Genomic DNA, 14,180 nt, shown 5'->3' on the forward strand with positions numbered 1-14,180 from the left:
AATTTCACAAATTAATTTAGGTTAGAATAAATCAAACTTAAGTATTATCCAAGTATTTAATTAATTAGTATTTCTCCAAAATATTCCACTAATTAATCAAGCTTGAATAATAGCTTAAATCTAATTTAATCTCTACAAGTAAATAACATTTAATTAAAACTCCAAATTAAGGTTACAACTAATCATGCTTAATTAACCAAATAAATTAAGCAATTAAATCTCTAAAATAAATCTAGGCATGCTTAATTAATAAATAAATCCTACTTAATTAATCTAAGCATGCAACCTAATATTAAAGTCTATGAAAAATAAATAAAGTAGAAAAATAAATAAAAGACTTATCAGGTTGTAGACCTCCAAAACTAGACTCCTCCTCCTAGGCAAGCTCTCTAAAAGAAAACTTTTAAACTATGAGAATTTTCTTCCTTTTTGGTATATCTCTTCTTAGAGAGACTCCCAAAGAATCAAGGAGTGAGTATCTCAAACTTCACTTGGTGATGCAAGTGAAAAATGAGGTACAATGGTCTCTATTTATAGGCACAAGGAGGTGGGAAGTTTCTCTAATTCTCTAATGTGGGATAGGATGCTCAAAAGTGTGAAAAAAAACACAAAAAATTCAAACTGGGTCAACACAAAACGGTGGGTGACCCATTTTTAGAGATAAATCGGGTCCAGGCGATCCACTTAGAGACACGCGGGTCAAGACTGACCCAGTGCTATAGTTACCGGCTTTATTAAAATGGACGACTCAGATCTTCTTGGTTTAAGGAGGTGCAATGGCCCAGATTAGATAATGCAAGAACGATCAATTGCAACACGTTGCACGTTGTTCCCGTGAGCTCGCCTGCTACCGCCTAGTCAACGCCGCGTCAGCGTACAGTCAGCTGGTTTGGGCCACTCACAGTGCGCCATCTGTCAGTCCCAGTCAGCAACACAATTGATGTTCCTATTTTTTCCTAATTTCTCCAATTTCGGAAATTCACCAAAAATATCAAGACTCCAAATAATTCCATGAAAAATCCTACGGACTCGTATCGATGAGTACTAATTTCTTATAGCCTCAAAATAATTAAATCACTTCCAAAAAAATTATGAAAAATTTCTCCTCTCATATAAAATGCATGGCTAGAATATTGATTTTTCGACATATTATTTTACGAAGTTTTGCTATAACTGTTGGTATAATATAATATAATATAATATTATTTATTTATATTTAAGATTCAAAACTAATTTATTTGATTTTAAATATTCTGTTAGTTTAATTGAACAGTTACAACTTTTCACTAAAGGTAACTTCTTATGGGCCTAATACAACAGTCATGACTCTTTAAAAGAGGTATGTAGATTTCTATTAATAGAAATCTCATCAGACTGAAGAAAAAACATTCTACACTTATCTTTTATTCTGACTTTCATCAATATATATGGTAAATGATTTCCGATTTACCTAATTTTTTGCAAGGATTTTCTTTTATTTTAATGAAACCAAAAAAAATAAACGATTCAGATCGTTCAAATATTATATGGACTTGATCCTATTGAAAACTTGAGTCGAAACTTATGTCAAAAATAGAATGACATGGATCCTTCTCCAAATATGACATATAGAAGAGTGCTCTAAAGCTAACTAGTTAGCAAGTTAATACGAAGCTAACCATGTTTTTGAGCCCACCACATAACTAATCTCATAATCCGAACCATCAATTATTTAGGCCCTACTTCAAAGATCATTATTTCAAAAAATCAACTAAATAGAAAATCATGTAGTCATCTAATTGAAATTAAATAAATAGACGATCAGTATTTTCGATAAATAGGATGATTCTTTATATACCAACTCAAATGAATAAGGGGGTTATGGCTTTTAGTGTTCCAGTAAGCAATTCCTTTTCTAATCGATTTCTTGTGCTTTTGGTTAAACTCTTTGTTTGGCACAAAACAATATAATACCACCAACCCCTTAATTAAAAACTGAGGATATATTCTATTCAGATGGGGTTAGAACATTCATCATGAATGTAATGGAGGTTGATTATTATTGTTTGTATATAAATTCACATGGATTTAACAACCAATCATGGATCGACACGTGGCTAGTTAGATCCAACTTCAGGCTTTGACTTTTCAATGGTCAAACTCAGACCTCCACGTCACTATATCAGCTCGGCAACATTTTCATTACCAGCTCGGATCGGTTCATCCCGGCGGACCTCCCACGTCCGATTCGACCCGATCTGAAGATCTCCTAAGAATTGAGTGTTCATCTTTTCTTGGTTATCCCAGTTCGGTTCGGCTCGGCTCGGCTCTTGGCGATCATCTTCTCGGACAACGGGCTACAGTCGAGCGACGACTGTCACATCATACGTCGAGCCTATCTGGATCAGTTCACCCATGCCCGATCCGAACGTGGATATGTTTCATACTTGCGTATACATATCTATGATCGGCTCGGCTCGGATCCCACCGCCATTCTAGAAGATTGGAGTCAGGACGAACCGCCTTACCCGAATATCTCTGGCATGACTCTCTGACAGATGGGACATCCTGGCTCACAGCCATAACTATTAGGGCATCCCATTTGATCTTCCATCCTTGCATTCAATGTAGCATTGAATATAAAGGAGGTGGGTAGCTGTGCATGCTACTATTCATGGCCGAACGCGTGACCACCTCTCAACCATTCACTCTCATGCAGGTAACTTACCCTTCACCACTTCCTTTGCCTATATAAGCTAACTTATGCGCACAAAAATGGCAGATCTACATACATAACTTCACCCACAAAAAGCCTATAAAAATACACCACTTGTTGAGAATAAACCCAGAAGATCTTATCGTGTTCTTCCTCATTCTCGTAAGTTCATCACCTGTTCTTCCTTGCTCTTACACAAACATCTCCAAATACACATCACTGACTTCATCATCGGAGCATATTTGGCTGGTACCACACCGGTCTTTCTCCTTTGATCTTGTGTTCGTGCAGGAAGATCTCGAATCAACATCCACTTCATCATCCAGCAGGGCTTCCAATCAGCCAGACCATCCTCTCTAAGTTGTTGCATCTATCTTACGGAAATTTGCATCAACAATTATAAATAGAGAAAATGTGGGATAGTGGATAGATTGGAAGTGGGGTAATGTAATTACCACATATCCTTGACTTTTGAATCTATTAGTAAAATTAAGTAAACTAATGAGGGTAAAGAGGACATTTTTTATATCCAAGTCACAAAGAAGAAGAAAACAAAGCTTGTTTCTTAACTTATCCCAGTTCAACCAGCATATATTCACTTTTTAAGTTTTTATGCCCTAGTACTTAATCTTTTCATCTCTTTCCATCTACCCATCTGTCATTTTATACATAAATAAAAAGTAGAACCCAAATCACAAACCCACTGATTTTTCTTTCAGTACGTTGTTTTGGGTTGTATTTCATCTCTCATCATTGCATTGCTTACATATACATATTCACACATGCATTCCCTCCTCCTCAGTCACAAACATTGTGAGACCCTCCTACCTCTCTTTCTGTCTCTCTCTCTCTGATCTGATGGGTAATTTTGGCATTATCAGCAAAATAGTACTTATGGTGGTCTCTCTTATGCACCATGTACATGGAGATAGTCATGATCCTTATCAGCATTCTAGCAAGGAAGGAAGAGTACTTGGAAGTAGTAAAGGACCACCATCATGTGATGTTTTCCAAGGGAGGTGGGTGTATGATGTATCATATCCTCTCTATTATCATTCATCGTCAGACTGCGACTTCGTAGAGAGAGAGAGTTCGATTGCCTTATGAATGGTCGTCCAGACACATCTCATCTCAAATTTCGATGGCAGCCCAATGAATGCAACTTAACAAGGTACTTAATTACTCTCTTCTATATATTTCAAGTTTCAAAAATAGTGGTCATCACAATTTGTTTTGGTAAAATGTATTATATATATGTCTAGTTCCTCACCACTCAACACCATTTGAGTTAGAGCTTATATATGGACATGGAGGATCTAGTATTTACAATGCCTACTAATGCGACACTTGACATATCACATCATGAGATCAAATTAAATAATTTTTTGTTTAAACATTCTATAATCGTAATATTTCTTATTGCTTAATTTTCTCTTTATTGATGTATGTTTCTTGTATAGTCATCATTACCATTCAGCAATGCTAGATATACCATATTTTTTTGTATCATATCAATACCAACTAAGTCATGTTCTATTTTTAAAAATGATCGACTACCATTATTTGTATCAAAATGGTTAAGATTCAAACTTTTGTTCTGGCAATTAAATGTAATTTAATTAAAAAATATATTAGGAAGGAAGACACATTTAGGGGCCCCAAGTTTTGTTGGGTTCTCACATCCAAGCTGAACTCTTTAACATAGAGATAGGGTTGTCGATGGGTTGCCTTCATTCATACATTTTTTCCTCAAAATTAAAGCTAGCATCTTGATATATGCTCCAATTACAACAAGCAATTAAAAAAGTTTTTCTCAAGTGGTCCTTCATGATATATATGATTGAATCAAGTCTGATGGATGTAGGTTCAACGGTGGAGATTTCTTGGAAAGATTTAGAGGGAAGAGTATCATGTTTGTTGGGGACTCTTTGGGTTTGAACCAATGGCAGTCACTCACTTGCATGCTTCACAAAGCCAAGCCACTGGACCAGTATACACTGACTGGGATTGGAGGGCTATCCATATTCACATTCCCAGTGAGAATCGTCATTATTTAATTTATCTTCAATTAATTTAACCTTCTTAATTTTATTCCCTTCTTTAATTTAATGCATTTTTGGCTGCAGCGCCTAGCCACACACTATGATTATTTTCACAAATTGTTAATAAAGAAAATGAGTGTGATGACATGAAATTAAAAAAATATTCACCTTAAAAACTAAAATGTTGCATATATATGACTCCTTGATGTTGATAGGGTCTTTCCAAGATTTGTACCTAATGATGAGTTTCTTTGAACAACCGAAAATGCATGATGACAATTATGTTTGATAAGTCTACCTGCAGCTCTTTTTTAAAATCAAAGATTAGTTAAGCTTAGTGCAAGTGAATGATGACAATTTTGTTTTAATTATAGGTGTACCAGCTATTTTAAATCAAAGATTAATTATTCAAGCTTGATGCATGTGAATGATGAAAATTATAATTTTAATAGTGTTGTAAAAGTATGTTGAGATTAGGGTTTGTGGAAAAGAGGAGGCAGAGAGAATATATCAGTCACTTTCATTCATGTTATAAGTATCCTTATATAGAGGTAGGGTTTACTAGGTTTTAAATATTTACTAGTATGCCCCTACCACTAATTACAGGAATAGCCACTTAATTATAACAATATATTTACAATACTCCCCCTTGGATATTCCATGTCATTAGTGTTGTCTCTGTTATGCGCTTCTAAGTTGCCTCGTTAAAACCTTGCCAAGTAATAAAAACCCTGTGGGAACAAAAACAACCCTGGTCGAAGGAAAAAGAGTGTAACGCGCGTGAGTGTGGAGTAGTCGCATCAGGACCTCGAAAGTAGGTGAAGTCATATCTTCTGGATCATAAATAGATAGTATGTTTATGGGAGCGGGGTGCATTAGAGTTGCTACACCAAAACCTTGCCCGGTAAACCCAATGGGAAAAACCCGTGGTCGAAGGGAAAAGATGAGCAAATGCATATATATCAGATCAACACATCTTCAGGATGTAGTATGAGTAGGGTGACCATGCCAAGATGTGCCTCATTAAAACCTTGCCAGGTAACAGAACCCAGTGGGACAAAATAACCCTGGACGAAGGACAAAAGAGTACACTATGGTCAAGCGAGTATGCTTCGGGATACTCCCCCTGATGTTGACTCCCCCTGAAGACTACATACTAGGTAAATCAGCCAATCTACGCAAACCAATACCTCGAACATGCATCAAGAACGTGGACTTTGGCAGTGACTTGGTGAAGAGGTCTGCATGGTTGTCTTGAGATCGGATCTGCTTGACTTCAATCATCTAATGCTCTTGTTGCTGTTGATTGAAGAAGAACTTCGGTGCAATATGTTTGGTGTTGTCTCCTTTGATGAAACCTGTCTTCATCTGCTCGATGCAAGCGGCATTATCCTCATAGATAATAGTTGGTTCATCAGTGGTGGAATTCAGCCCACACGTACTTCGAACATGTTTGGAAACTGCTCTCAGCCATATACATTCACGAACTGCTTCGTGAAGGGCTATAATCTCAGCATGATTCGAAGAGGTAGCAACAAGGGTCTGTTTCGTTGACTTCCAAGATATTGCTGTATTCTCAATGGTAAAGACATAACTAGTTTGAGAACGCGCCTTGTGCGGGTCTGATAGATACCCTGCGTCAGCATATTCAACAAGGCGGGCATCGTTCCGAGGATCGAGGGGGTTCGATCCATTCCTTGATGCATAGGGATAGAATAAGTCCATATCCGTCGTACCTCTAAGGTAGCGAAAAATGTCTTTTATGCCATTCCAGTGGCGGCGTGTTGGCGCAGAGCTATATCTAGCTAACAAGTTCACAGCGAATGAGATGTCCGGTCTAGTACATTGAGCCAAGTACAATAATGCGCCTATTGCACTTAGATATGGGACTTCTGGTGCCAATATCTCTTCGTTATCATCTGCGGGACGAAACGGATCCTTCTTAGGATCTAGACTACGGACGATCATGGGCGTGCTAGAAGGCTTCGCTTTATCCTCATTAAAGCGCCTTAACATCTTCTGTATGTAATTCGATTGATGGACCAAAATTCCATCTGCACGGTGCTCGAGCTCCAGGCCGAGACAAAAGTTCGTTATCCCAAGATCTTTCATCTCGAATTCCAACTTCAGGTGTTTAGCGGTTTCCTTGATCTCTTCAGGAGTACCAATTAGATTCATGTTATCGACATAAACAGCTACAATAGCGAAACCAGAATTTGTTTTCTTAATAAACACGCAAGGGCATAGATCATTATTCACATATCTCATCCCGATCAAATACTCACTTAGACGGTTATACCACATCCGTCCGGATTGTTTCAATCTATACAGTGAACGCCTCAAACGAATGGAGAGCGTGTTCCGTGGTCTAGAACTATTTGCATCGGGTATCTTAAGTCCTTTGGGAACTTTCATATATATCTCTGTATCAAGATCCCCATAGAGATAAGCAGTGACCACATCCATAAGCTGCATACTCAGTTTTTCGGAAACTACCAAACTGATAAGGTAGCGAAACGTTATCACGTCCATTACGAGAGAATACGTTTCCTCGTAATCAATCCCAGGGCGTTGAGAAAATCCTTGCGCCACTAGACGAGCCTTGTATCTTACAATCTCGTTTTTCTCATTACGCTTCCTTACAAATACCCATTTAAATTCTACAGGTTTAACATGGGAAGGTGTAGGAACAACAGGCCCAAACACCTTTCTCTTTGTCAAGGAATCTAATTCGACCTGGATTGCTTCTTTCCATTTTGGCCAGTCGTCTCGACGTTGACATTCATCAACGGAGCGAGGTTCGATGTCATCGCTAGTTATGATTTCGGTAGCTACCGCGAATACAAATATATCATCGATGATAATCTCGTTTCGATTCCAGAGCTCACTTAAGCATGCATAAGTTATAGAGATCTCTCTGTTCTCGGGAGTGGGTTCAGATGTTGGAGCGTCTCCCAACACCGTCTCTTCCAGGACGGACCCATAATCCGGAACTATTTCGTGAGATGGATCGGTTGAGATTGCGATGTCAAGAGGACTCGTTTGTGCCAAATTTATCCTCTTTCGGGGAAAAGAGTCCTTCGAACCTAGGGGTCTACCTCGCTTCTGGGCAGGGACATATGACCGGTTAGCCGCTATGGCCGTACCTCGTCCATCTGGGACGACACGTCCTTCGGGGACAGATATCCTTGCAGGCACGTTTGCAGCAGTTATATGTGATCTCGTCACTTTAGCTAGATCAGAGAAAGCGTCTGGCATATTATGAGCTACACTCTGTAGATCTAGAATTCTCCGCACTTCACTATCACATTGTGCGGTTCGGGGATCGAGATGAGACATAGTGGGGACATTCCACGTCAATTCACGTCGTTCTTCAGGAACGGTGACGTTCATATCTCCCCCTAACGGCGAGAAGACTGTCTCATCAAAGTGACAATCCGCAAATCTGACGGTAAAGAGATCGCCTGTCAAGGGCTCTAAAAAACGTATAATAGATAGGGATTCATAACCGACATATATGCCCATCCTTCGTTGAGGACCCATTTTGGTACGTTGTGGCGGCGCAACTGGCACGTAAACTGCACACCCAAATATGCGTAAGTACGAAACGTCAGGTTCGTACCCAGTCACCAACTGTAACGCGGAATAAGGTTGGGTAGCAGTGGGCCTCAACCGGACCAACATGGCTGCATGCAAGATTGCATAGCCCCACGCTGAAATTGGAAGCTTGGTGCGCATAACCAAGGTTCGTGCGATCATTTGTAATCTTTTAATAACGCTTCTGCGAAACCATTCTGGGTGTGAACATGGGGAACTGGATGTTCAACATCAATCCTAAGGGACATGCAATAATCATCGAAAGTTTTCGATGTAAACTCTCCGGCATTATCAAGTCTTATGGACTTTATGGGATAATCCGGGTGGTGAGCCCTCAATTTAATGATCTGGGCGAGGAGTTTAGCAAAGGCAGCATTTCTTGTGGACAATAGTGTAACATGTGACCACCTTGTCGATGCATCAACCAAAACCATGAAATATTTAAATGGTCCGCATGGTGGTTGGATAGATCCACAAATATCCCCTTGTATCCTTTGCAGGAAAAGGGCTGAGTCTTTACTAGTCTTTGCATATGATGGTCTAGTATTCAACTTTCCGAGCGAGCAGGCTTGGCATAGTGTGTCACTAAACACAAGATCCTTATTAGTAAGGGGATGCCCGTGTGATGAATTGAGGATACGGCGCATCATACTTTGACCTGGGTGTCCCAACCAGTCATGTCATAGCAAGAAACTGCTCAAATTGGTTAACTTTTGGTTAACTATGTGATTTGCCTCAATCGATCTAATGGTGGTCATATAGAGACCGCTCGATAGACATTTCAATTTCTCCAATGTACGCTTCTGGCCATACAAATTGGAGGTTATGCAAAGATATTCCACTCCATTTTCCTCAGTGGTTTCAACGTGATAACCATTGGCTCGAATATCCTTAAAACTCAACAACGTTCTTCTGGAACATGGAGAATATAAGGCCTCATTAATGGTAAATTCGGTACCATTGGACAACATAAAATGGGCTTTGCCATGACCCTCTATCAGGTTGGATTGACCTGATATGGTTGTCACAGAGGTATGAGTAGGCAATAAGTTTGAAAAATACTTCTGATCTTGGAGTATGGTGTGCGTAGTAGCACTGTTAGCCAGACAACAAACTTCCCCACAAAACATGCCTATTCATAAATTTAATTCAATGGATCACATGTAAGAAAATAACTTAATTGAATTAAATAATATTCGAGCATAACCAAATTTTTCAAAAAATAAATAATCCAAGTCATAAATCACCAAAATAATCCAAATAAAAAAAACATTATTCAGAAAATAAATACGGCACAAGCGCCGATCATATCCATGTCATTGAGTTTCTAATCCTCGAAGTGTCTAGTAGCAGTCTGGAAATCAGTGACCTCTAAGGTGGTATCCATAGGAAATGATCCATCAACGAGATTGGTCTCTCGAGTTCCGCGACTGGCGTGATACTCATCTACAGCTTGCGCTGATGCACGACAGGTACGAGACCAGTGATCAGTTCCTCCACATCGGTAACAGAGATTATTCTGATTCTGATTCTGATTTTGGTTCTGATTCTGGTGGCGACGGGCCGAACCAGTGTTCCTTTCATTTCGAGTTTTTGGGACCGAGGGACCGCGGTTCCTACCACGTGGGCCTTGGCCACTAGAATTTGAGTTCCGTGGGCCATGACCGCGTGGGTCATGGCCTTGTTGTCCTTGGTCATACAGGCCATTCCTCTGAGAACCTTTCCTTCCATATCTCGGGCGGTCGGACTTTGTGCCTTTCCCATGACCTCGGTATCCTCTTTCGCTATTTGAATCGCGGTGAGCAACAGCGTTTGCTTCAGGCAATGGTGCTGCTTTAGTACCGACAGGTCGGGCTTGATCATTTCTCATTAATAAGTTGTTCTTTTCAGCGAGCAACAGAGTGGTGATCAATGCCGAGAACTTTGTAAAATTCCTCTCCCTGTATTGTTGCTGCAGGACTAAACATGAGGCAGGGAAGGTGGAGAAAGTCTTCTCCAATAGGTCAGCTTCGGTAAGCTCCTCCCCACAAAATTTGAGGAGTGACCGGATCCGGCAGATTTCTGAATTATACTCATTTACAGATTTGAAATCCTGGAAACGGATGTTCTGCCAGTCATGTCTTGCTTCAGGCAAGAAAATGGCCTTCTGATGGTTAAACCGCTCTTCCAGAGCAACCCAAAGAGCTCGTGGATCTTCTTCAGCGAGGTACTCAACTTGGAGTGCTTCTTCCATATGCTTCCTAATGAAGATCATGGCACTTGCCTTAAGGGACTCTGCAACAACATTGTCTGCATTGATTGTCGACCTCATCTTCTTGGCAGTCAAATGAAGCTTAACATCTTGAGTCCACTTTAGATAGTTTCTTCCGGAAACTTCCAAAGCGACGAAATCAAGCTTGTTGAGATTTGACATTCATTAGTTGAAAGGAACAAATAATCATAATTAGTGCTTCGGGCAATAATATCCATAAACAATAAATAAGAACTTCAAGTTCTATAACATGGTATAGACATGTAAAATCTACTGGTTTTATCATCTATGGTGAATTTTATAAAGGAAACTTCAGGTTCTTTATATGGCATTATTGAAGCTACAGGTTCAATATTTATGTATGAACTACTGGTTCATTAATTACCTGCAATTTCTACACATATACTCTAGTGCAAAAATTTAAACAAGTAAAATATTCATATACCCAAGAAGAACACAAAAATATCACAAAATTGTTTGAACAAAATTTGTTTGAATATTTAAATTATTAAAATATTTGTGGGGGTGACGTGGCAGCTTGATGGCTGCCTGCGTGGCAGATAGGTGGCTGCCTGCGTGGCAGCATGGTGGCTGCCTTGGTCGCTGGCTGCGTGGCAGCTAGGTGGCTGCTGCCTGCATGGCAGCAAGGCGGGTGCAAAGCTGCTGCTGGCAGCTTGCGGCGCTACTGCTGGCAGCGAGAGGCTGTGCCGCTGCTGGCAGCGCGTTGGCAACGGCCTGTCGCGCTGCTGCTGGCAGCATGTCGCGCTGCTGCTGGCAGCGGCCTGCGCTGCTGTTGGTAGCGTGTTGGCGCTGCTGCTTGCAGCATGTCGCGCTGCTGCTGGCAGCATGGCAGCGAGTTCTCGCAGCGGCGCGAGGCAGCGAGGCAGTGAGGGTGAGAGGGCTGGCGGCTGCTGGCCACACAAAAAATATTTCTCTTTTTATTTTAATCATTCAATCCAAGAAGACATGTATAAAATATGTAAACCCAAATAAATCAATCACATAAATTTAGGGTTCATGCCTCATGGAGATTTTTTTCAATCAATTAAAGGTTTTAAAACATAAACATAAAATTGTTTTATAAAACCTACTTGGTTGAAGAACAGATTGAAGGATGATCCTCTTTCGTTTAGCGATCCATAATCCAAAGAGCTTCTCGTGCTGATAACGTGTTGTAAAAGTATGTAGAGATTATGGTTTGTGGAAAAGAGGAGGCAGAGAGAATATATCAGTCACTTTCATTCATGTTATAAGTATCCTTATATAGAGGTAGGGTTTACTAGGTTTTAAATATTTACTAGTATGCCCCTACCACTAATTACAGGAATAGCCACTTAATTATAACAATATATTTACAACAAATAGGTCCACATTTAATTAACACTTAATTTAATTAATATGCTCACTAATTGTTTCACAATTAATAATTGGCAGGCATACAATGTTAAGATCATGTTCTATAGGAATGCATTTCTGGTTGATACAATAGCCACAATTGCTGGGAGAGTACGTACTTAAACTTGACTCTATGGAAAGTGGGAAGCTGTGGAAGGAAATGGACCTCTTGATCTTCAACACGTGGCATTGGTGGCTCCACACTGGAAGGAAGCAGCCGTAAGATCTCGACTTTATTGTGTAGTATTAGCTAATTAAGAAAATTGATCAGACCCAAAAAACAAAACAAAAGCAATATCCCATTAATTGGATATTATGAATTATCATATTAATTAAGCATTGTATTTAATGAAGGTAAATGTGTTGCAGTTGGGAACTAATTCAAGACGGGAACATTACCTACAACGGCATGGATCGCTTGGTTGCATATGAGAAAGGGCTCAACACATGGGCTAGATGGGTTGACACCAATTTGGACCCAACAAAAACAAGAGTCATCTTTCAAGGGGTTTCCCCAGATCATAACAAGTAAGACTTCTAGTCCCTTTTATATAAACATTCATCATGAGAATGTGACAAACTTAAAATCTTGATAGATTATGTTCTTAGATTATTAATTTAAATCATTGATCAAGTGAGTTAATAATTTTTGTTTTTGACTAAATTCTTAATTCTTAGCTGAATGTAGAAATTACTTCTTGGACAGAGTAGTCACAATGTGATCCCTTCTTACTGAAAGTGAGGTGTAACACATACTTTTAGATTTTTCTGTAACACATTTTCTCAAATATATGAACCGATTCTATAATGTTCCCTCTCAGTGGAAGTGAATGGGGGGAGGCAACTGCAAAGAACTGTGAGGGCCAAACCCAACCAATGGTTGGGCCTCAGTATCCAGCAGGTTCACACCCGGCAGAGCTGGTTGTACAAAGAGTGCTGCATTCTATTTCAAACCCTGCAGTTTACTTGCTGAATGTCACAGCCCTTTCAGAGCTCAGAAAAGATGCACATCCGTCGGTCTTCGGTCACGGCGGTCACCGGGACATGGACTGCAGCCACTGGTGCCTGGCTGGAGTTCCTGATACTAGGAATGAACTCCTCTATGCAACTCTCATACAAAACTAAACAAAGTAATTTTCTATTTTCCTACAAATTAATTATATGAATTTACAAAAGGACTAAAGAGTGTAATTAATTGCAATTCCTAATTTTCATTAGTTTTACAAAGTGGCTCTTGGGAGCTCCATCATATGGATCATCCAAGTCTTATGCAGATTTTTTTTTTCCCCAATTTAATTAATTAATTTTTTTTGGTTACAAACGGGGCTTAACGCCCAAAGAATCTAAACCACAGCGCGCTCTCGACTAATACCAATCGAATCCTCCCACAAAGGAGACACCACATGATGAGAACCCCATACAATTAATAGTTTAATTTACTTATTGTTATGTCTTTCCTTTACTTCAATTTCCAAGTAGGATTTATCATTGTCACGTGTTGGCTTTTTATTGGTTGTGTTGACTCACTATTAGACTGGTGTATTTGCTATATTAGGCTGTAATCAGAATTGCTGAGTTATGAATGAAAACATTAGTCTATTTTTCTCTGTTTTTCCTCTTTCTTTAGCTTAGGGCCTCATTAAGTGGTATCAGAGCTCCCGATCATGGGGTCGGAGCTACCTGTGCCGCCGGATCTCTCTCCTCTCGAGCTCGCTTTCCGAGCTCATCAAGATCGCACTACATCGGAACTTCAGGAGTTGCGTGAGATCGTCGTCCGTTTGTCTTCCAAACAGGATGAATTCCGTTCAGATTTTCTCGAGGAGCTCCGCCAAGTACATCGCGGTCCCAAATCCCCGATGGATGGGCCACTTCCACTCTTCGGTTCCTTCTCCGGCCCTGTTTCGCCTCATGGGTCTGCTCCTCTGGATCTAGTTCCGCACTCGACCTCAACCCACCATCACCGTCCACTGTCCTTTTCAGCTGTATCGGTGACGACCCTCCCACCTCTCCCCTCGCCCTTGCCGGCTTTTCACAGCCCCACCACAACCCCCACTTACACACCAACCCACCCATACATCCCGTCCCCTTTTCCCTACCCAAATCATGGTCATCTGTACCCATACTCTCCGCCCAACTCTTCTCCCCTCCCACACCCCCCAAATCCGTCTCACTATTCTACTGGGCCCCATCACCATTCACA

At 40.2% G+C, this 14,180-nt stretch overlaps 1 protein-coding gene and 1 pseudogene across 1 annotated transcript; one reads left to right on the plus strand and one right to left on the minus strand.

Moving 5' to 3' along the window:
- The first annotated feature begins 3,553 nt into the window (after positions 1-3,553).
- Positions 3,554-13,121, plus strand: LOC147286325 (protein trichome birefringence-like 43; annotated as a pseudogene).
- On the minus strand, positions 9,662-10,747 carry LOC147286326 (uncharacterized). The gene has a single exon (XM_086239444.1). The coding sequence runs from the start codon at positions 10,745-10,747 to the stop codon at positions 9,662-9,664; it is 1,086 nt and encodes a 361-aa protein (XP_086095570.1).
- Positions 13,122-14,180: the final 1,059 nt, after the last annotated feature.

Source organism: Dryas octopetala, chromosome 4 (genome assembly GCF_963921425.1).
Source record: "Dryas octopetala chromosome 4, drDryOcto1.1, whole genome shotgun sequence".
NCBI classification, from domain to species: domain Eukaryota; kingdom Viridiplantae; phylum Streptophyta; class Magnoliopsida; order Rosales; family Rosaceae; genus Dryas; species Dryas octopetala.